At 36.9% G+C, this 25,149-nt stretch overlaps 1 protein-coding gene across 1 annotated transcript; it reads right to left on the reverse strand.

The window, feature by feature from the left end:
• Positions 1–25,149, reverse strand: PNISR (PNN interacting serine and arginine rich protein). Its single transcript, XM_026844336.1, has 12 exons — positions 24,290–25,149; positions 16,867–16,985; positions 15,452–15,637; positions 12,276–12,499; positions 10,408–10,594; positions 9,933–10,123; positions 9,201–9,338; positions 8,070–8,169; positions 7,286–7,339; positions 5,834–6,004; positions 2,142–3,243; positions 1–1,902 (listed from the first exon to the last, which is right to left on the reverse strand). The coding sequence occupies exons 2-12, from the start codon at positions 16,952–16,954 to the stop codon at positions 1,872–1,874; spliced, it is 2,472 nt and encodes an 823-aa protein (XP_026700137.1). The 5' UTR covers positions 16,955–16,985; positions 24,290–25,149; the 3' UTR covers positions 1–1,871.

Here is a 25,149-nt window from a genome sequence, read left to right on the forward strand (position 1 = left end):
TAAAGCTTTTCATACAGAGTCTTTTTTATTATTAGACAGAAAATATAAAATCTGAACTGAAAACCAAATTCAATGCATCATGGAAACTGTATTCCTCAATAGCTTTTCTTAAACTTAATTCTAGCTTCTCTCTCTCAAAAGACATCATTCTAAGACATCTGAACTGTTATGTTACCTACTTTTCAAAGAATCCTCACTTTTACCTAGAGCCAATAGTGTACTGAGATTGGATCAATACATTGTTATTTATATCCATACCAATGCAAGTATAAGTAATGTGTTGCAAATTATGCCTTATTTAATATAAGGTATAAGTAAGGTATAACTGCTTACTCTATGTAAAAGGACTTAATCGGGGGTGTGTGTGGTGTGTGTGTTATAAATAACTGATTAATTATTTATCTGTAACAGTGTTTTGATAAACATGCATGTACTCACCAGCCATTAGCTTGCATAATAAACATATAGTTAAAATGTGATTCTTTGCATTGAAGCCGTTTACTTCTGCATCTAGTTTATGAAAAAAATTACATTGGCAAAAATGCTGCATAGCTGAATTCTGATTTTAGTTAAATGGATTAATCTGTTCATGAAGACATGCTTTGCAAGTTGCCATTCCTAGTATATTTTTTTCTTAGAAGATTCAGCCACCAAAGAGATCTTACTTTGATGTTAAGCCTTTTTTCACAATTGGTATCATACCAGACCTTCTAGGCACAGATCTCTGATCTTTTCCTCAATTAATGTTCTTCTGTAACAGTCACAGGCCTAGGGCTGTGTAGTGTTGCTTTTTTTTAACTAGTATTATTATCACACTCTTAACAGCAAAAGTTCATTTCCTGAAGAAGGAGGTAATCGGTGACCTCTTTCAATTTATGGTGATATTAAAAATAAAAATTTAGTTACACTGCTGTCTAATCAATGTATTAGCTTTACAGGAATCACAATTCTCATAACATTAACAAAAATAACCAGCTTTAATGTTTACTACACATTTAATGCATGTCCCAAAATGTAAAGTTAACCTGTTATTAGTTTTCTAATGTGTACTGAGTGCCATTTATAAATATATTCCATAAAAACATCTAAAATACTGATTCTTGTTCCTGTAATATTCCTGAACATCCAGAAAGTTCTCTCTGAAAACTGGGTGAGGAATATAGTTCCAGAGCTTAACACTCACACAAGATCAGTTAGTTGCACATATTCCTAATGGGGTTCAGTCTGTTTAAGTATAGCTTGTAATACAGTGACCCATATTTTACACACACAGCATATATTACTTGCTAGTCCAAAAAAAAAAAAGATTATTAAAAATCTATTACACATATCTGAAGAAAAAATAAGATGTCTTTTCTTTGTTCTTCCACACTCCCCAATAGATTAATCTCATCGTGTCTATGGATTACATATTTTGACAAGTGTTTTATGTTAAAATCTTTTTCAAGTATTTTAAAAACTTGTTATACCAAAAAAAGCTGCCTTTTCCTTTTTTCCTTTTTTTTTTTTTTTTAGAAGTACTTTCTACAATTTAACACAAAATTCAGGTGCAAGAATTTTAAACAAAAAATGAACTAAAGAGCTTTATTGACATCACAGTACATTCAATAGTAATTTTAAGAACATTACAGCTGAAAGAGAATGGCCTGTTTTATATTCATAGTAAGCACTACCGTTCTTGAAAAAATGTAATACAAAGAAATCCTATTAGGTATTTAATTCTGAGCAGCCTTTGGAAAAAATACACCTATTTACACATAAAAAAAGGATTCTGGTTTCACCTACATAGCCACAATGTGCCTCTATAATGAGACAAGCCTTTTATAACTCATGGAATTTTTAAACGTCATAGCACTGGTGCCATAAATTCCTCAGCGTTTACGACGAAGAGGAGTTGTTGATCTGAAAAATAAAGGAAAAAAGGAAAAAAGTTAACTGGAAAAAATAAAAGACCCCCAAACCCACACACACTTTAGGCTTAGTAATTAATAGTTTTAAAAGATTTTCCAAAGTTACTTTTGCCTAAGACAAAAAATTTAATAAATACCATACTTTATTAAAAAAGTTCATATGCCGTACACATGAAGATGAATATCAAAAAAATTTTTAAAGTCAGACAAAATACTTAAAAAGTATACTACCTTGATCGTGACTTAGACTTGTGTTTGCGGCTTGCCTTCTTACCAGACCTTTGAGATTTCTCCATGGAGCATGACCGAATATGCTTCAATTTCTTAGCCTTCTTTTCTTTACTGCTTCCTGGTGATTCAGAACTACTCCTCGCACTAGATTCGGAGCCTGACTGTTTTTTGCTATCTTTGGTAGAAATTTTTTTGCTTTCTTGTCTGGAATCCTGTCTTATTATTTTCACACATATTGAATCACTGCGAGAGAAAGTTCTTTCACTGTCTCTTTTCCTCTTTAATCTACTGTCATCATGATTGCCAGCCTTACTTTCTTTTTCGTCTTTTTTGGGCTTATCTTTTCTTTTTTCCTGATCTCTCTCCCTTTCTCTGTTCTTTTTTCTGTCTTTATCTACACCTCCACCCTGCTCCTTCTTCCTTTCTTGATCTTTACCCTCACTTTTATGTTTGTGCCTGTTTCCAGTAGGGCTTCTACGCTGGTCTTCAGTTTTACGTCTATCCCTGCTCCTGCTGCGGCTTGCACGGTTAGCTCGCCTGTCTCTTGAACGGCTACTACTCCTACGTCTATCCCAGCTTCTCTCTCTTGAAGGACTCTGATTTCTTCGCCTCTCCCCTCTTTCAGCACTGCGATTTCTACTAGTTCTTCTCCTTTCCCTTGTTTTCTCCCTGCTCCTACTCCTCTCTCTCCTATTTCTGTGGGAGTAACTCCTGCTTCTACTGCGCCTAACTTTATGTGAAGGCGTCCTACTGCGACTGTGTCTCTTCTTCCTTTTAGGAGAGGAAGAACGTGAAGAGCTGCGACTACTACCTGAGCTAGTGCTATAGGATGAACTAGATATGGTGCTGCTACTGCTGCTGCTTCTGCTATTGCTGCTAGTGCTACCGCTGCTAGAGCTTCTTGAACCACTCCTTCCTGTCCTCTCTTTACCCTCTTTTTTGAGTTCTGTATCAGGAGCAATTGCATTCGGGGATCTTTTCTTTTCATGAACCATATCTGCTTCAGTTTCTTTTGCCTCCTGAGATGCCAAGTTACTGTTTTGTTCTTTGTTGATAAATTCATTCATCTCTTTTGAAACTTTTTCATTTTGTAGCTTCTCTTCTGAAAAAAGTATACAAAAGAAAAATGCAATTGATATGGACTAATGTCGATAATTTTCATACTGTTACTTTTGGCAAAATCAAATTTCCAAGCACTTTTCAGAATACCTATAATTAATACACTGCCATCATACCAACTACCTACCAAACAACTTGTTATTTCCTATTTTTATAATTCTAGAAAAAATTGTCCTCCTGGTTTAGAAAAAGTGTACAACCCCAGACTTTTAGAAGTCCTTGTTGTTATTTCATGTTTCAGTTTAAGTTCTCAAATGAATATCCTGTAGCACCAGGACTCCAGAAATTCATCTACAACACACATTTTTCTCCTGCAACCTTTCTCCAAACTGGATTCTCCCCTTCTCCTTCCTACAACACTCCTCTAGTGGTACCGACACTTCCTGCCTGCCCTCCAGCCCTGTGCATCTGGGTTTGAGCAATCTCTAGCTGGTCTAATGAAGTTGTATCTCCCACCCAGTGCATGGGTGGCCTCTCAACCTCAGAGCACAATCAGCCGTACTTGTATGTTTTGTAGGCCTCATTACCCAAAAAAAGTCTTAGAGGATTACTGTAGTGACACATGCTTACTTTTTGAAATAAAATATTGGTTTTATGGCTTTTTCCAGGGATAAATTATATTAGTCCTAAACACTAACTAGTAGAAGCAATTTACATTTTTCCTTGTTTTTAAACAGGCTTTATAGCCAATGAGTTGCAAGGAAGAGAGGAATAGCATCGAAAAAGACTTCTAGATAATTCTTTAAGACACAGCTCAAAAGTTAAGGCCACAGCATTTAACACAGATAGATGGTGAAGCTCTTACAAAATAAAAAGTTAATGTCAGTTGAGATTATACGTAAGATGGGTAGTCAGCAAATACTATAAACACAGTTAAGACAACCACAGAAGAATTAATACATTTCTTGAAAGTAACATAATGAGTAACAGGCCAAGATTTTCATATAGCAAAGTAAAGGAATTCAGATCCTCAGAACATTTTACAGAGGTTTCCAACTTTAAAAAGTTTTACTTATTTCTATTCAACCTAGGAACCTCTGCATTGCTGGCCAAGTTTATCTCCTCTTCCCATTTTAAATTGAACCCACAAAAAAAAAAAACCCTGACATTCAACATTTTTAGCCAAAAAATGGCCTTTTGATGTGTGTCGTCAGTTCCTGAATTAACTTAGGGAATGAAACTCCATCTGGAAACCCAGTGTGATCCAAATGGCAACTGATGGTCAACTCTAACCCAGAGTCCCCGAGTTATTAGGTAACACAGGCAAAGGCAAGTTACTGTACTATACATTAGAAATCTTCTGCCTTTCCTAAACGCCACTACAAATGAGACCCTCTGTTTAGTATTCTTTGGTATTTTGGATGTATAGAATCAGCTTCTTTATTCTAGATTTATATTTCTGGGGATACCTCCATGGGGCTATTTACAAAGTGCCATCTGGCTTCCTGCACTAGGAAGACAGGGGTCACAGGCCACCAACCAGTCACTCTCTGTATGGCTATCCTTTTATGCATAGATCTTAAAACACTCAGTGTGAGACAGGAATGTTAAGAAAACCAGAAGTTTAGCTAGTTCACCCTTTTATTAAGGGATCCATATGTCTTATTTCTAGGCCTTTAAAAAGTAAAAGGAGGAAGTCATCCATACTAAACAAAAAGTATGCTAGTGTAATAACACTTTCTCCTCCAGCTTATGAATTTAGATCACAACTGCTTACCACTGTATTCATCTGTTGATCTAGACTGCTCTTCAGCAGTGCGAGGTGACTGTGATACCCTTTTGACCTATATTATTGGTACAAAAGGTCAAACCTTACCTTGTATAGAGAAGCAGAAGTAAACCACAAGATTATTTTTTTTGTAAATCAAGTTTGCCACCTTCTCAGAGGCTAAGTGTGAACAGTGGGTTCAATAATCTTTCCCTGGTATTAGGTGCAGAAACTCAGTTGTATGAAGATACAGCATAAGGAAAAAAACCTCAACTACAACTGAGAATGGTGAGTTCAAAGAAACTGCAACCTCCCACTGTACATTGTGAAAGGCACAATGCTCAAGAGTATGTAACAGAAAAGCAAGTTTTTCAGATGATGTGAAATGTGCTTCATATACTTAGAACATACAACTTTAAGGAATCAAGTTTATTTAAACTGCAGTCCGGTGCAGAACGGTGAAATTTATCCCCAAATCAAGTGTCAGATATTAATAATTAAAAAACACCCCCCATTATATACACACACATGCATTTTTATAGTGCTACTATTATTTATATAGTACAGTATCTGTATCATGTAGATAAATATGCACCCTGACTGCTCTTTTAACACCAAAGTAGAATAGCTTATGGGAACCACAATGTGAATTTTTTTCTATTAGAAAGAAAAGAAGCAAACCCCATTTTGATCAAGTAGCTCAAGCATCTTTTTTGTTAAAACTTTTTAATTAAAGAATGGTATTTCTAAATCTGGCTTCATATTTTTTGGCTTAAAATGTGTTTTCCCCCCCTCACCAATTTACATATACTAAGTAGTAAACTCCATATACAGCAGCATATTAGGAAGACATTATATGATTTACCTTCTAGCTGTTTTTCTAGTAGTAGTTGCTGTTCTCTCTCTTTTCTCCAGAATGCTTCCTGTTTTTGCCTGATTCTGTGTCGTAATTCCTCATCATCAGTATCTGATGATTCAGAGCCTCTGTCACTCCTCTCATCTTCACTGTCTCCTGATCCATAACCACCCAGTCCACCTGCGTGCATAAAGTCCAGTCTATCACGAGGAAAGATTAAGCTTTGTTCTTAATATTTCTGTGGGGCAAAGAGGAGAGTAACATTGCCCTTCCTTCACTTCCTCTTCTCTGAAGAAGTCACTTTATTCTGGTAAGTGCCAGTGTTGTCTGACTGGTGTGATCAAGGCCCCCATATCTGCATTGATGCTCACTGTCTGGTTCTACTCCTTCTGGAACAGCTCATCTATTTTCGGCAAGCAATCACTGTGATCATGGTACTTTTTTCATTGTATGGAAGGGCAAAAAAGCTCCCTGCAGAGACTCAGTGCCTGCCTCTGTATCAGCAACTGGACAGAAAATGCCTGGGACCTTTCCCAGAAGACATCTCTGAAATGACTTCAGCTGCCTCCGCAGTCCAAGGCTACAGAAATTCTGAATGCCATACCAATTTTTCTATACCAATTTATAAAACACTGCACTTTGACAGGTATGGAGATGGAATAGAAATGAACATTTCCCCCCCCTAGAGATATTAGTAACTACTGGACTGATAAGAAAGATAAAGTCAATTTAAACATCTGACATGGAGAAATTTTAACTTTTCTTCAGTCTGAGATTCTTACGATCTTCATTGAGTTAGTTTTAAAACATGTAAATACTTGTGATGGTAACATTCAATCTAATTATCAGAATTCCACGTAACGAACACATAACTGATCACTGACACTGCTGTAGTATGTTTTAGATGATAAAAAACATATTGGGAAAGATCTTTCACTGTTGTGTCTCAAGTTAAAATTTCAATCTTTTTACTGTGTTGTATGATATGGGAGCCTTTGTGCCTATGTAGATTTTCCATAGAATAGTAATTCCAAAGTTTATAGTATTTTTATTTATATATTTTCACATTACTCTTCTATCAACTTTCCCTTTTTGTTTGGATGGATGAAAATAGGAGAAAAAATATAAACCAGTATTCCTCTCTCTGAAGACTTCGTGTGCTTCTGAAACAGTCATACTTTGAAAAGTAAATTTATCTAAAGTTTTTATGTATTTTCAAAATTAGGTCAAGATACTCATACACTAACTCACACTGACTAGTCCTTTACTCCAAAAACCATCCCACTTATATCAGTAGGATCACCTGTGGAACAAAGGTGCTGATAGTAATAACGTTATCAGAAAGTGACCCATACTCCTGGGCAATTAAAATCTAGTTTCAAAATGCAATTTCTAGAAACGCAAGGCAAGAGTGAAACTCCCCCTTATTTAAGCCCTCTCAAAAATAAGGAACATACTTACCGAGTCCAGTGAGAGAAGCCAGTGCACTGGACTGTGCCAGCTGTTTTGCAGGAGCTTTGTATCACATCAACAACAGGAACAACATGTTAACACAAATAGCCACGATTTCATAGTCATGAGTCTATGGTATTGTTAAATCTACTACTATTGCTGTTCTTTGGAGGGAGAGAAGAAACATTAAAAACGCATCATCCATTTAAAACCACTTCTAGATTTTTCTGACCACGAAGATTTAGAATTTAACTGCAAATTAATAGTGAACAGAAAAAACCCAAATATATATTCATAAATCACTTCCAAGTTACAGAATCTGCACATAATTTTCAGGTTTCAGTAGTTACATATTTACATTAACTCAGTTATGTTAAAAAATCTGTTATGTAAGTACAATACATGTTAATAGTGAAAACAAACAGATTACTAATTGAGGACTCAAAAGTTCCATCTCTTTTCACTTCTGAACAGCTAAGAACTTGAGATAAAGATGATAGCATTAAGAAACAGCTACAACTCAATAGCCATTGACACACAGGTACCATTTTAACTAAAATGAATTGTATGAAAGAAATGGAATAACTGAAGTAACTCACAATACACTGCACAGGACAACAATACATGATTACTGGATTTGAACTCTACCAAGTTGGATGCATTATACTGGAATTGTTCTTGGGGGGTAGCTATGGAGGTTAAATATTCTAGAGACATGCAAATATAGAATATTCACAGAAGAAACTAAAAAAAAAAAACAAACAAACCCAAACCCCCAAAAACCCCGGCATACCTTTAGTTGCTTTACGGTGAACATCTTTAGCCACATAATAAATTTCTTCATTTGTGACATCTAAGAGAATCTCTGTCAACAGCATTTTTGTCAGCATCATCTGAAGAAAATTTTATATACAATTAAAGGCCAAAACCTCTTGAATAAATGCCACATCCAAATTAGATCCATAGAGCTTCACTTCTTTTGATGGCTATGAAAGTATTCTCCTGCATGTTTTATTTAATGACTTCTTTCAACAGACATGACTTAAAAACTTAAGTCTGAAACTGTTTAAATTTGACCTGATTTCAAAACTTTCAGAATAGTTTGTATTTTGACTGTGAAGTGTCTCCACATGTCTTATGCACAGCCATCCAGGGCACTGACTCCTCATGTCAAAGATGATACAACAAAAGAGTACGTAAATCAGAAATGTACTTAGACTGATCCCATTTATTCTTTAAAAAAATAAAGAGCACATTTCTCTGGTATGCTGCCTCACTGACCCTAATCCTTCAAAAATCATCAGAGGTTACTTATATAGGATTTTATTATTACATATTTACTACAAATATTGAAATGTTGGTAGCTACTTCTCCAGCTGCTCAGTCTGGCCATGCGCTTTATAAAAATACAGTCATGACACTTTTCAGAATTCAGAGCATTCATTAACAAGGTTTCAGTTGTACAATTACCATACAACTATGATTTCAAAGTATGAAGTTTCTGTAGACACAGTGAAATTGTTGCTGTCTAGGACTTAGGCTTCTAGCACTTCCTTGCAAGAATACATTTCTTAAATTCCCTTTCGCAGGAACTGAGGTTGAAGCATAGATTTCAGTTGGGTGCCTTTAATCATTAAGTTTTCAAGAATTTGACAAGCTAAGCCAAACCACAGAATTAATAACAATCAGTGTAAAGATTACAGTAATTACATTCTTTCACTATTGTGCTAAATATGCTAACCTATATCCTTGTCTACATGAGAAAGACAGCATCATAAAAAGACATGCAAATATAACCCTGCTTTACTGTATGATAAGTACTATACCTCTACTGACAGTATCAGACAAAATGTTTTACTTTGCTATGCCTGAAAAATATGAGCAAAATGACAGAAATACTTTGTGAGAACTACATTATTAATACCATTTGATACTCCTTTTCTTCTTCTGTCATTTCTGGCTCACTTTGCTCTTCTTGAGGAGCCGGGGATGGACTCCTGCTGATTTTCCCAACACTTACAGCCTCTGTGTTTTCAGCATCTTCATCTTCCTCATCACTGTCCTACAGGAACAGCATCACACATTTAAGGAAAACTTAGATGTAAAAATCATTGGTTTCTACTTATGATAGTCAGCCTGATTTACTTTATACTGAAATCTGTATTATAGTTATCATAAAACTCTATTTCTTTTCTCCCCTCCTCATAAACACGCAGCTACCTCTCTACCCATGAGACAAGTAAATAGTTGTCAGTTCACTGCCAGACAGGTACTCAGAAATGCAAGCGAGATAACTGCGAAAGAGAAGGCAACACAAAGCTTCCTAAATGGGCTCAGTTTAGCAAATAAAGGTACCTGAAATTTGTTCAGCTACTGATTTAGAATTCAAACCTTCAAACACCATCTATGTTCCCAAAATAAAGAAAAAAAGCCCAATTTCATCTCTTTGCTACTACAGATCAAATAATATACTTTTACCTCTCAGACCTTAACAACTTCAAAACACTAAGTAAACATCAACTAAGCAGCAGCTAACTGTACTTTAAGCAACAGAAACAAAGAGATAACCAGGAATACAGTCTCTTTTCAAGAGACCAAAAAATGGATATCTTTCAGAAAATACAAACCTGAGCAAAAAGCAAACTCTTCTACTTACAAATTTACTTTTCTGAGGTAATCGTGGACCATCCCCTTCTTCAGTCTCTTCACTTTCCTTTTTTTCTTTTTTAGACATCTGTGAACGTTGCTGCTCCATCCTCTCTTTTTCCAATTTTTTCTGTTTCTCCCGTTCCATCTTTTCCAGGCCCTCGCGAATCCAGGCAGGCAGAGTTCTACGCTTCACAGCATCTACACAAGCAAGGTTTACAGTTTTGTAAGATTAAAAAACCCCTTCCCCACAAAAAATAATTTAAAAAAAAAAACCACAAAAAACCAACACCAAGAATGAAGAAGCAAACCCTCCACCCCAGTATAAACAAGCCACAAAACTGATTGTGGGGAGAAAAAACATTTATAATAGTTTTTTCTTTCCCTTCTTTTTTACTTTATTAAAAAAAAAAGTCTTCAAATTTTGCAATTCTTTTCAAAACATATCTATTATGTTTTTTCATTAAGGTGTGGTTAACATGTACCAATCTGTGGAGGCTCCTGCTTCACAGGCATCGCAATAGGTGAACGCTGTCGGTCTCTGAATGAGGGTCTTTCCCTTCGATTTTGAGGAGGTGCAGGAGGTGCTGGTGGACCTGGCGGTCCTGGTGGTCCTGGCTGCCAATAAGGTGGATGAAATCCACCTTGAGGTGGACCAAAAGCAGCCCCATGCTGAAAGAGTAATGCAGTTTATTTTTCTTCACATGTAACACTAAATACAGCATGTGCGCAAGTCGGTCTACAGAAATCCATGCAAGTAGGAATCCACGATTTCTAGGCTACTGAGATCTCTCAATCTTTTTTTCTGTGGTCCCCAGGAAACAAGTTTTCCTTAAATATTTAATGAGTAAACTTAGATTTAAGAAGGGATAATAATGAAGCTGAAAGGGCTTCAACCAATCTCTTTTCATATTGTGCTAAACATTAAGCCCTATAATCATCATCTATCTCCATCAGTTCTTTGCCAGCTTATCATCAGAGCATGCATTTAAATGAAGAGTACACAAAATTAAGGTTTAAAAGTCTAGCAATGTTAGCATTCTTTCCTTGTAACTATGACGTGAGGGCAAAAAATGAAAAGTTCAAGCTTTTATTACAACAGACCTTTGCACTGTGCACTTTCCAGTAATCATTCACAGATGTTATTAGTATGGCTGAATAAAATATTAAATGCATAAATATGCAAGTTTAGTACAGGCCCTGGGTTCTGAGCAAGCTGTATACAATCCAAAAGTCACGAGTCTTGAGGTATATATGAGGGGGTTTTGGTTTTAGTTTTTGCTGCCCAGAAACGCGTAATGAAACTATTTAAGGGGAGAGTGTTTAGGAGGAAGTTATAGCATCATTTTTTTTTTATTATACTCTACTGAGTGTCTACTTAAGTCACTAATGGTAGAAGCACTCTTCCGCTATAATTTCAGGCCAAGCATCCCTCTGTTATTCACTGCAAAACACGTTTTCTGTTGTACTTAGAGAAATTAATTTTAAGAGTTGGCCCCACAACAGTAAACAAAGGAAATCATAATAAACTAGTGTATTTGAAAATATCAGTTCACTTCCTAACAGTATTGCTGAGCAATAGAATTTAATAATAGAGAAAAGTAGGCCAGAAGATAGAAACACATTTCTGCCCGTCTTCCCTTGGGTTTATGAACAGAAGGTAGGTGTTTTAACAGGTGTAGTTCATCATTTATATCGAGAGTTTTGAAAGAAAAAGACTGAAAATAGGGGAAAGATCCAAAACTTCTTTGTCTTTAAAGATTTGTGCAATGCCCCCTGCTATTATTAGTGCTAAAACCACCTACAGATTTATTATGCTATGCAACTTGTATGCCAGAATGAAGAAAAAAATGGGATGTGGATTTTTTAGAAATACCATTGTTTATTCAAAGAATCACAGTAGATAGATATGGAAAAGATCAATGGATCATCCAGTCTATCTCCCTGCAAATACAGGACTGTTCCCTATGTTACATTATCTGGTGTATTTAAGTATATATTTCTGAACTTTTTTTTTCCCTCCTCCTCCTCTTCCTCTTTTATTTTTTTTTTAAACACAAAACTACATATGTTAATTTATATACTAGAACATAGTGATTCATTTTAATATTGCAGACAACAGCCATTTCTCATGACTAGTATAGAAAAAAACCCCTTTGGCCTCAGAACAGAACTGAAAACTCTAAAGTCTCTTCTGTAAAGTATTTGGTAAAAATGTATCTTAGCAGATAACAGATTCTGTAGATGTCTGTAGAACTGAAGAATGAAAGTCGCCGCTAGATGATATTAGAGGAACACATCCACGGAAGGGACTCTGCGCGTCTACAATATTAAAGCAACAAATATGTTTCACCTGATAGTCAAACTGGTTCACTGGCCCCATTGCAAAGTTATCGGGAGGTCCCCCAAAGTTGTGATTGTTCTGGTTAAATATATGCCTGTTGTCAGGAGCAAATTCTCCACTGTCCTGACTGTTGCTGTCTTCTGATGGAGGAACAATTTCCATTTGACCTGGGGTTGGAGCCATCCACTGCTGATCTGGAGGTGGGTGAGGGGGTTGGTGAGGCATTCCCCATTCTGTTTAGGATTTAGAATACAATTCAATATCAGGTTAGTATGATTTATATGAGTCACCAATCACTCACATCTTCTTTTATTTATCACAAGGTTCCTCAAAGCAACAGAGATGGTAAACATGAAAAATCATTAATCTACAGACTCCATTATATTGTCTCAATCATTTCTTCAACTAAATGAAGGAAATACAAATAGCTGTGGCTGAACTAAAACATGGTGGGGGACAGAACTGGACAGACACAGACACACTACATGATATTGAGTCCACCATAGCACTTACTAATTGTGTAAGCTGTTAAAGCACTGCTCAATAATTCTATTTTTATGTTGTTTCAACTTTCAAAGTAATGAGCTATTTTATGCCTTTTGCATAACAGACTTTAAAGACCTATTACAGAAAGCAAATGGTTTTGTGAGCAGCAGTCCACTGAAACCTGCTTTCCAAAGTCTTGTGTCTTGATAATGGACAAGTCCCTGGATTTGCCAGTATCTAACGAGGGCCCAGCATAAGCTACAGTCAATCCCCCAAACGTAACTTACAACTGGCTGAGTGAAAAGGGTTTAAGGAATGAATTAATAGCTAATGTGGCCATAAGATTTGTCTTCTTAGGAAATCAGTCTAATAATTATGTTCACTATACAGATATTTGTAGACTGTGACAGAATTAATATCTAGTTTCTGAGGATAACTCCTACCTTTCATCCAGTCCTTTAATAATTCTTTCAATTTTTCTAGTTTTTACTGTCCTTCCCATCTGCATCATAATTGGATCCATTACTGTAGCAACTAAAAAGGGTTAACATTGCTTTTGTACTTGGTTGTTCTTTTTTTGCACGTTCAAAGCTTGTATCACTGCTTTCATTCTCCCTGTCATCCCGGTAGGTCATGTTTAGCTGATTAATCAAATCTTTTTCCAGAGTCAATACTCCTAAAATAGTCTAAGGGACAGAATCCTTTATCCTTTAAGTAAAATTTACAAAAGTTATTTTTCATAAAGGTATGTGTTAACATTTGACACTATTATTTAAATGCCTAGTTTACTTGAAGTCAACTGACTTGAAAGTTTGCAAATCACATATCGATGCTGTTTTCACTTGTGGAACATGAATCCCTTCAAAATGAATTGTCTGCTAGTTATGCAGTTGGTTTTCAGATTGCCATTTTGCTTTTTTGCTAGTAGCTCAATAAAGGACTTTTGGATCCAAAACAAAACTTGGAAGGATATGGAGAAAGATGAAGCTTTGTAGAAACAGAGTAAAGACGTGAAGAGAACTTTGGCTAGCCACGCATGCTATGATTTAGTTTGTCTGCTGTGACTACTCTTAAACATTAAGAATGACATTGCCTAAATTAAGGGAAGCTGGGTCATATCTGCATCAGCATGGCCTTTATCAGTGTCCCAAAAAACTGGGAAAACAACGTATTCTCCGAATGATATACCTAATGAATAAAAAGAATGCACTGGCACATTGTTTTCTGTTAACAAAAGGCATTACATTATTCTCTCTCTCGTAGATCCCAAGATGTTTTCCTGTTCTACATTTTCTGGGTTACCTTAGGTGCCAAACATTTATAATTATCAGCAAAATGTCTTGCTCATTTTTATCATTCTGTGACTATTTGCAAAAACCACCACTTAAAATATTATTCTCTTTCACCTCACAGACAAAGAAAGCGTAGGAGGAAGAACTCACCGCCACAGGAATAAAGCAGCTTCCAGTAATAACACAATATTTCTGTGAAAAACTCTACTTAATATACAGATATACAGGTAGAATACAATCCATGTATGCCACATAGTAAAATTAAAATTCTTATACATGGCTACAATAACTTACAGTTCCAGGCAGTTACGTGAAACTTAAGTGAAACCTGATGGCTACCTCTCTTTTGTTATGCACATGTAAGAACCACCAATAACATTTTAAGCCTACTTTTATTAAACATTGCACTTAAATAAATTTGAATAGTCACAGTGAAAACTGGAGGTGTTATTCTTTCAGTCATTAACAGAATCAAGCATGAAGTGCAGTTTTCACCAAGACAACAGAAGGCGTGCACACAGGCATACTAACTACCTTGCTCACACATTTCAAACTGCATTACAGTGTTGTGACATAAAAAAATATTTCAGAAAACAACTTCAGAAAACTTCTTAGAGAAATACCCAATATCTACCCCATGCTCATTGGCAGTGTTATTTTATGAAGTTTTAAAAAGAAAATTAATTTTTGGCCAAAACTGAAATTTTGAGGAAGTTATAAAGAACTGAAAACAATCGATACTAACAGAAGCATTCAACCAACTTATAATAACTGAAAAATTAAGCAGATGACAATCAGATATGTAAGTCAAATAGGGCAAAGTATATGAAACATGCAATTAAAATGTATTTTACACACAGAATTTTGCCCATCTCCTTTTTCAAGACTTTAAGGCACTAAAGCCAGCATCTGCCAGTTATATTTTGAACTACATGGCAAGATCATGCCAGAAGCAGGTATTACACTACAGGAGAGGGCAACAGATGCTCTTTAATTCGGAGGCATACTGCTACCTTCAGTGCTGCTGTTCCTAGTGCAGCAAGATTAGCAACAAAACACAAAAGATGTAAGAATAAGATCCAGTGAAATAAATATATTACTGCAATTTATGTTTTATCTTTCTACAGCATTCAGGGACAGGACAAATCTTCTGCAGATGTATATTGAAAAAGCAATTTATTTATTTTATATAGAGATTACTGAGTTGTGTTACAAGACCTTTGTATTTGTACTGTTACCCACTTGTGGAACACTTGACTGGAAGGTAGCAACTGTGATACTCAATTAGTTAATGCGACTGGTAGTTTTGCATCTTGAAACCTAAGGGACGGGGCATATCCACCCCAAAACTGTCTGACAAAAATAAAATTTCATTAGAAAAAGGAATGAATGGGAAGGAAAACAAACCTGGCTGCCACATTCTGTTGAAGTTGGGATCCCCCTGAAAATTATTATGGTTGTTTGGACCAGACTCTATTCCTGAAATATCCTGTCCGTTTGGCATCATTCCTTGTTGTTCCACTACACTCTGTTGCCCTGAGGCTTCTCGCTGAGCAATCCATGCCTGAGCTAATGCAGCCCAGTCAATCTGGCCTAAAATAAACAGAGGAAATTTAAACGGTTAGTATTCACATGTCTGAAGCCTAACACTTTCTCACGTACATGTCTCATTGCTCAAGAGAAACAGGCGTTTACCTTCAGCAAGTACCATGAGCACCATTAAAACTTAGTCACAGTGTACAGTGAAACTGAAAGCAAATATCAATATACATACTTGCTGAAGTAGAGTTTCTCTGCATATGTTCAAAACACCATAAAGCAGATTATATTAGGTTTGTATTAGCACTGAATGGGTGGTAGCAATACACTTTTTTCATAAGTGAACTAATTTCGGTATCAAAGAGATATATGTAGCCTTAAATTCTAAATTCATGAAGATTCAAATGTAAGAAAGATACACAGTTAGAAAACTACATTTTGCGATGTATACTTTTCATATAACCTCTGATTTCTGGAATGCCATTTTATGTTACAGTTCTCTCCCCCCCCTTTTTTTTTTTTTTCTTTACTACCATTTCTACCAGTAAGTAAACAAATTGCACTCTCAGATGAGTATGTCTTCTGCTCATTATCAAGTCAGGAAATCTCTCTAGTGAAGTTATAGAAACTGAAGTGACAGAAAGAAATGTAAAACCAGTGTGCCTGATCACTCTGCCCAAGTATGAAATACACACCTCCACTCTTTTCATCCATTTCTGTATTTCTCTTGATACTTTGAACTGCTGTCACCTCAAACTCAATTTAAGGTATATTATGTTCTATTGTTTAAAATGAGGGTTTTTTTGGTGGGTAAACAAAATCCAAACACAAGATCATGATCATCACTGCTGTAACCTAAACTGAGTATCATACTAATCTCACAGTCACAGTTTTTCTGTGTGTACATCTGCATTAGTACTTCTGCCACACAGGCACTCAGTAAACAGCAGATTTTTCTTAAATGATTCAGCTTGGCTAAGAATTGGCAGGAATACAGATTGTGCAAAAGTACATGAGGTCTAAATGCTGATCTGTATGATGGGTAAAATGTTGATAATTTGTCCAGGATAACTCAGGCTGCTTGCCTGAATTTTGCATATTAAATATTAACTATGTCAAAACATTTGGAATAGATGTATGTTTTCTATTTTTTCTAGTTGTTCGGTATTATCTTGAGACAAGCTATAAAAAAGCAACTATCAGTTATGCTCTGTAACAAAGGTTCAAAAATTCAAATAACAGATTTTTAAAAAAATAATCCACAAAGCTTTCTATATACTTACTTGGATCTTGCTGGTGCTGAAATGACTGCATCCACTGCTGTTGGTTCAAAGGCCATTGCTGCCAAGGTTGTCCACCTTGATCCCACATCTTTTAAGTCTTTATATAGTCTATATTTCAACTAAAAATAATAGTTGTATGTTTAAATAGATGCCCATGAAATATCACATAACTGAAACTTACATAACTGCAGATATAGTTAAGCCTTGCAAAGCAAGCTGAAGCAATGCTGGCTTAATATTTTAAGCTGGAGGAAATGGTTCATCCTTTAGAGTAATATCTGAAAATATTACTGCAAGACTTCAGGAGCCTAGTAAGCTTTCTCTGTATTTTCACAAAGAAATTAACTACAAAATGACGTTCAAGGAGAGAGAGAAACAAGTTTGTAAGACAAGAACTCATCTGACAATAAATACAATTTAAAGTAAGTCAAAATATAAAAGACATTACTTAAATATCCTTGCCTGTTTCTTAGGGAAGAGATGTGTATTTTTCTACATAAGTGCCATGCAAGGCTGTTAAGCGAGACAAAGGAGAGTCACCAAATGGTAAAACACATTGTTAATGATTGCACTGGAGATCTGCACAGGTACAAGATGGTGTCCACATGCATTTTATGCATTGTACAAGCTCATTAAAATTTCTAAATAATATATGCCTTCAAATCTGAGAAAGAGAAAAAAGAAAAAAATCACTGCGTAACTGCACATTTGCCACGTGGTCCCTTAAAATTACGAGAAACCTTTTTCGGTGCTGTGGTGTATATCCTCACTGAGCAGGCGGCAGCAGCCCTAGGACCTGATCGCATAGGAACTCCACACCTGCTTCAAGTGAAGCTCCAGGAGCAGCTTTGCAAGAATCTGATGAGGCACAGCAGCCTGCCAGGTAGCTATGCCTGTGATAGCATACCAGTTCCTTCTGGGCATTTGTGCCTCCTGCGTACATCTAACCTGCTACACACAGAGGACCAGAGAGCAGCCACTTACACTGTTCCAAACAGCTTTTTTCAAAAACAAAGCCTGGGCACAGTTTTGGAAACACCACTCCAGGAACTGTTCCCAAACACCAGTATGGGTAAGACTTCACTGAGTGTGACTTCCTCTATCCTACTCAGCCTGTAAACGACTTCTCAACAGGCTTTCCACTCTCAATTAATATATCCTCACACCACTCAACACACAATCCTTGATGTCATACCATAAAAACATCACCCACATAGGCTGTTTCAAACACTCCAAACTTAAAAGAAACAGAGAAAAATTCATTCCCTGAGGTCACAGGAGCAGCACACAAGACCTAGTTATGGCTCACAGCCAAGCGCGATACAAAATAAATGAACACAGCCTGTCTGCTTCAGAGGAAACTAGCTCAAAGCAGGCGGTGCCACCCGGGTGGCCACCCAGGAATGTAACCGCAACCATTCTTACTGAGCAGGACACACGCAGCCCCACAGACAGAGACGGCTTGTGGCAGACAGAAGAAGAGCAATTAGAGTGGATCCTGCTTGCAAAGGTTCCTCAGGCTTAGTACTTACATGTTCATACAAATAATTGCACGATTGCATAGGAAGAGAGTATCACACTACAAAAATGCGCAAGAAAAAAAAGATGTACATAACATCGTGGGGTGCTGGGTCATGGAGAGATGAATGCAAGCTGGTATTTTGCACACTTCTGTCAAATTTTATTTTTAATCAAAAAAACTTAATCACCTCTGTTTTGAGGCCTCTTACATTCAAGCCAATACAAAAATTACACGTGTATGGCTTGGAAAAATTCAGTTGCAAATACCTTTTGGGGAGGGGGGGCTTTAAACAAGACCAGATCAATTTTGGGAAGAGGGAGAAGTACTGGGCAAGACCTATGTTACTATTTTCCCTGTCTTTTCTTGCCAAATTAAGTATGGGTTTTTCTCCATTTCAACATCTTTACAATAGCTGAAGACAGTGTCATTTTTTTTTTTCCTTTTAACATTTTTATCTGTACTTAGGAAATTAACTTTCCTACACCAGTTAAGTGTAAGAATGGCTAATAATGCACTATAACATCTAAGCTGGCCCTGCCATACCCAGCTCTCTGAGTATTCATACATACATATTTCATAAGCTAAGTATGAAAAAGTAACCTCACATACTATTTTCTCCCTAAAGTAAGAAAACGTAACTGTTTCTTCCTCCACTCAGTTCATCTGTCCATCCAGAATTCAAATTCTTCCAATCGTCAAAATAAACTTGTTTACATCTTAAAAGTTGTAACAATTGTGGTTCAAGATAACCACTAGCCTTTAAAGCACTTCACTGCCTCATGGTGCCGCTCCCTTTGTTTTCAGCTGTTAAATCACACTAGCAATAATTAAAATAGATTTCAGTAATTTGGGTAACACTTTTACCTAAATACATAATACCTCAGAAAAAGTTTGTGACAATTCACTAAAATAAACACAGTAAAAGATTTAGAAGATTAAATTGCTTCACCAATAACATAACACGCAGGTTTGCACATAACTGAATGCCAAACCCCCCCAAATTTTCAAACAGTTAAAGAAATATCAATTTCTCTTATGAAGATTGAAGAACAATTATAAGAGCACCTCTAAAAATTCAATTGAGTTGGAACCTCCTACACACAGCTTTTACTTGACTGGATCAGATGAGATTTTTTTTTCTGGACTGGCTGTATCTCTGTCCTAAAATCTTGGACATTCCAGGGTTTTTTTTACATGTTCCAACTAACACAATTGGCTTGTAATAAACTTTTGTACCTGTTAAAATGCTTATCAGTTATCTGTGTCTCATGGATTTTGCAGTGAAAAGGATGTTTAGCATTCTGGCCTTTTTTTCTTTATTCTCAGGCCTTGATGCTCACTAACTGAAGCACTAGTTTGGAGCGTATGAAGGTCTAAGGTAACAAATGCCTCCAGACCTCCTCTGTATAACCTGCCCCAAAAAGGAACTACCTTACTATTTTACAAGGTGTTCAAACAAATTAATTCCACATTTTTTTGTGGGGGAGATAAATTATTCTGCAGCTGTATTCACTGGCATCTGAAAAGGCCACCAAGAGATGCAGAAGACAGGCAGTGACTGTAGGCAGCAGCAACAGCATGTGTTCCCCTCCTGGCTTCCCTCTCAGCAAGTTACCATGCCCTAGCCCACCGAGGCCAAGCCTGAACATCTACGGAATGGTGCTGAAGGACTTCACCATCTCCCCATTATAGAGCAGCACTGACCCAAAGCACCTAGCACTCCTCTGGACTGTTCCCAAGCATGTTTCAGGTGTCAGCAGGGACCCAGGACCCAGTGGGCAGTTAGGACATGTCCATTCTGGTTTGTAAGGTCAGAGGCTTTCATTTGGTGCCAGCTGGCTTCAGGGCCCGAGTAAAAAACCCGGTCAGGTTTTAGTTGTTAGCATACATAGCTGCTTCTCCATCGCTCTGCAATATAATATGGCCTAGAGTCTTCAACTTTCTCCAGAGAGATTATTTTACCTTATTATTGCTATTTTGGGGAGAGAAATCAGGTGGGGAAGTGCAAAGCAAGAGGTCAAGACAGGAAGTTGATTTCTATTTTGATGCATGACAGTATGACAAGACAGCAACAACTGTGTAAAACCTTGAAGAACTTCAACATTTTATTAATTCAATTTATGCCATCCAGAGCAAACTGATTTAAAATCACTGCCATTTGAAACTGCTAATTTTAGTTTGTGAACTGTATTTGAAAACTTTTAATTCTGTATTGCATTAGTACTTCAATGTTTTCCTGATGAAACGTTGATTTTCATAGGTTGGCAACTATAAAATATGCTGGCTTTCAAGTACACAGATTTATTACCAAATTCAGTGTAAAAACTAATCAGAAATGTGTACTACACAAATACTTAATCAATTATATAATTTTCTTTACATAACTGTATATGTAAAAGCCCTTTTTTCAAATATCATGTGAATATTGGTCAAACCTCTTTCTAATTTTCTATTTATTTCAATTTTTCTTCATCGTTGTGCTATATTTTGGACAGAAACAGGAACAGGATATGAAAGGAACAAAATTAGCATCTTAAAATGTTTGTAAAACTAACCTTAAGATATACTGGCTAGAAGAGAAGACAAATTCAAATTCTTTTAGCATTGAAAAATAAATTATGTGTTTTCATATGCAATAGTCAGAGCCAGTGAACAGAAGAGGCCTGTTCTAAGGTCTCCATCTATATGGTGACCTGAAACAGCAGGACACCATCACTTTCTGATAAACAGACTTCCCTGATTTTTTGCTCCCCAGTTGGTTTCCTGCACTTTTCCCAAGTCTTCACAAACTGGTATAAGGTAAACATGAAAAAGGTACTTGCTGTAAAATTTTCTCACTTATTACAGGGAGGCTCCAGGCTTTTAAAGGTGGTTTATTGTCTTCACAAATTATTTTGCTAAGCACTGCAGTGTTTAATGGTTTCATCTGCTTTTAAGTTTGAGGCAAACAAACTGGCTTTAGCTCTTAGTTTTGAGTCATCATAGTCTAAAAGATAACTAAATAAATCTTCTATACAGATATATCTATTAAATTACATGCACACAGACTTGTGTTATTCTTTTCTATATAAAAGTAACAGACATGTTATTCGTTTCTATATAAAAGTAACGTAACTTTGTACACTGCTGTGAAACTTTACCAAGAAGAGCAGTATATAAGAACTTTTCAACAGAATTCTACATATTGCCTCATCAGACATTACTGACATTTTCCTTTGCTAGTGATGCTATTTTAAAGACATCAAGAATAAAAACATACCAAGGCAAGTCTTACAATAATGAACAAACCAGATGTTAGAGATAGCAAAACAACGCTTTTGAACCTCAGTGCTATGAAATGGAAAGGGCACAAATCTACTTCTAACAGAACTCACAAAACACAACAAAGAAAACATAGCCTGTTCTCAGTAATTTTAAATTTACTGCAAGGGATTCACCCCCAATACAGGAATGGGGGGTGGGGGGGATATATGGAGGGAGAAGAACCAAACCCAAAACCAGCAAACAGTGCCTCTTTCCCATCAGTAATTTAAAGGCTTGGAACCGCTGAAACCTCTTGTACTAATGTATGTGACAAGAAGTAAACATTTTCCTGAGACACATCAAGTAGTAATAATGGAGAAAAAAGAATCAAAGTCCTCTTCCATCTAATTAAAATCTGCATTGCCAACACTAACTTAGGATGCTGTCACATGAATTATTTTCTTACCAAGTTCCCAAATCAGCATCACCTGAAGGAAAGAGGCTTCACCTAACACAATGGACAGCTCTATGCCTGCCTACCTCCCACTAGTGACACAAGGCCAAATACTCAGCAGAGCATCCAAATCACAGTGAAACAAGCTTTGTTTTCCACTGAAAGGGAGTGCGGGGAGGGGGTGTGTGTGTGAATACTGGCTAAAATCTACTGAATTCAAACATTAGCAAGACACTTACTAAAAGAAGAGAACATCAGCTGAGAAGTCATTAAAGCACTGGTTCTGATGTCACCAGTGCGTACAACAGGTTTTGAAAAGCAAACAGGTTCAAAGAACGGATCCATTTTACAGGTACCTACTTGCAAAGGAAAATGCAGATACCACCCTCCCTTATGACAATGGGTTAAGGTTCTTTTACTCAGCTGTTCGACCCTCCAATTCAATTAGATATAGCTTTTCTGCTTTCTCTCTCCCTCAGCCAACACAAATAAACAAAAGAATATTTACAGACGCTTCAAGAGCCGATCCCTGATGTCAGATCACAGAACAGGAACCTGAATCTATTAAAAATCTCTTTAGCAATCAATAAACAGAAGCCAATTCAGGATTCTTTTTGTTTTATACAGAAACACAGTCACATGGGAGAAACACCCTCTCAGTTCACATTTCATTTCAGTTACATGTACTTAACAGATTATGAAAAGTTAATGTGGTATCTCAAAATTTTGCTTGAATTTTTAAGAGCAGACATGTTCTGAAATATGTTCTGTTGTATGTTAAGATTCCTATTCAAAGGCTGGATCTACTGGAACTTCATTCAATGGCAGGATCTGCTGAAGCTTTATTATAGCAAATTACTGGCACTAAAACATGCCACCTTTGAAAGGATTGCTGGTGAAAGCTCCCCTGCTGGCAATAAAAGCTGACATAGTGGCATAGATAGGACTTACCTTGAGACCCAGCAGACAGCAACCTCTGAGAGCCAAAAGCACCCAGAAAAATTTATGTTGGTGTCAAACTCTCTACTATACTTCAGTATTTCACCCAACAAAAAGCTAGGTTAAGACAGAGAAAGAACAGATATTTTAAAAGGCATCTTTCCACTCCTCTCCTTGAGTGTGATGTGGATCTCAGCAACAGATCACACCTCAGTGTTAACCTGTCCTTTTAGGAAAGAGGCATCTCCTTCAATCTGCCTATTTGTCTGCAAAGTAAAATATTTTCCAGTATGGTTGTATGATGTGTCCAGACACACCACACACACTGAAAGTATACAAGTAGAAACTACTTACCAGTTACCAGAGTTTTGAGTGATAATTCCTATGTTCGCCTTTCACTCTGGGAGACTCCCTCCAGCACTCTCCACAAAACACAGTTACCTTGTATCAAATCACGGACTGATGTGAATGCCACCCGGTCAAATAGAGCATGGTTTCCTGACCATTTCACAACAGCACAGTTCTTGCTGAAAGCTCCCATAGTTAAGTTGCCCACTGACATCAAAGATGGGCCCCCAACAGAACTTGAGCTCTAATGGAATCAGTCAGATTCCTCAGACAATTCTATATATACAGTTTCATATTGTAAGCTCATAAAATCTGCTACGCAGTTCAACAGCACTTGTGCAAAGGTAACTATGCTCAAGGGAGTGAGGCTCAGTCCTGTCAACGTCAAAACACAAAGCCCACTTGTCATCCTGGAAATGCTAACTTCTTACATGCCTTATGACATTGGCTGCACCAGAACTGAAAAATATCAAGAAATTTCCCCTGCAAAGATAAGTAAGACCTTCCCCTAAATAAAATTTAATAGATCTAGTGGATAATCAGAACTGCTCCAATTCATGTAGATAGTCCTAGACAAGAAGCACAGAGACATACAAAGTTAGCTCAGCTCCAGAAAAGCATCAGGAAGATAACTAACCATACCTAGCTGGCCAGATGAGTGCATTTAGCAAACTCTTTCTTGCTCCTTCTAAGAACCTCCCGTCACTGTGACTACATACTTCTCCCCCAGTATGAACGTCACACAGCCTCCAAACTACGCAGAACACCTTACACATCAACAGCTTTTGGAGAAAAGATCTGGAGGTTCTGAATGGCTTGTCCCAGGAAATCCATGGAAGTGAAATATCTTGGCAATGAAAAACAAGTATTCTTTGGAAGATTAAATTAAATACGATACTTGTTAGAAGCAAGATTACCTCAACTCCAAGAAATCAGGAGACAGCCTAGGATCCAGGCTGTCCCTAGGAGGAAAGTAGCAGGTACCTTCTGCTGTGTCATGAGCTGAAGAGATCAAGGTTAGGAACTCCTACATCAGACATCAACATATTTTGACCAGATCTCCAGGACACAGTCTGGCAGTCTGGTTTATTCAACCCTTAGACAGGTAGACTAATGACAGATGATTCTGGAGCCTACGGAAGCAGAGCCAATAATCAAGTGCTTTCTGAAGCAGAAGAGAGGCTATTGCATCACCTTTCTGATAATGTTACTCATCATCCCTGAACAGCAGGTCCATGTGTGACGTGAGATGGCCTGACAAGTTTTACTTGCAATCTGAGCTCTAATACATGGCTGCAGAAGTTCTTCTGGTGACTAAAGATCTTGTCTTGCAGGCCTTCCAAACAGACATTGCATTTTAGCAAAGAAGTACCCATTATCCAAATAAACAAAGAAGCTGAAACCACAGTCCATCACACACACTTTGGAAATCCCTACACAGCTAGTCTTTGGATTCCAGAGTTTAAAGACAACACACTCTTTTTGATATTCCATTCATAGATCAGGTATCTAGGTAGCAAACCAGATGTTCCATCTCCTCCAAGATAACCTGCCATTGCAGCCATTACTTTTTTACTATCTTTAGGTCTACAGAGTAACTGAAGGGAAGGACCCCAAGAGGTAGGAATCCTGGTTTGTAATAAACTGCAAGTACTGCTTTTGAAACAAATTACTATTAAATAATCAGTGTCATTAGCTAGGTAATCTTTCTGCATGAGGTCAAGGCAACACAACCAGCAAAAGCATATCAGTCTCTACTTGATGCTCTTTGTGGAAT

The sequence above is a fragment of the Athene cunicularia genome (genome assembly GCF_003259725.1).
Source record: "Athene cunicularia isolate RWA chromosome 3 unlocalized genomic scaffold, athCun1 chr3_part1, whole genome shotgun sequence".
In the NCBI taxonomy this organism is placed as follows: domain Eukaryota; kingdom Metazoa; phylum Chordata; class Aves; order Strigiformes; family Strigidae; genus Athene; species Athene cunicularia.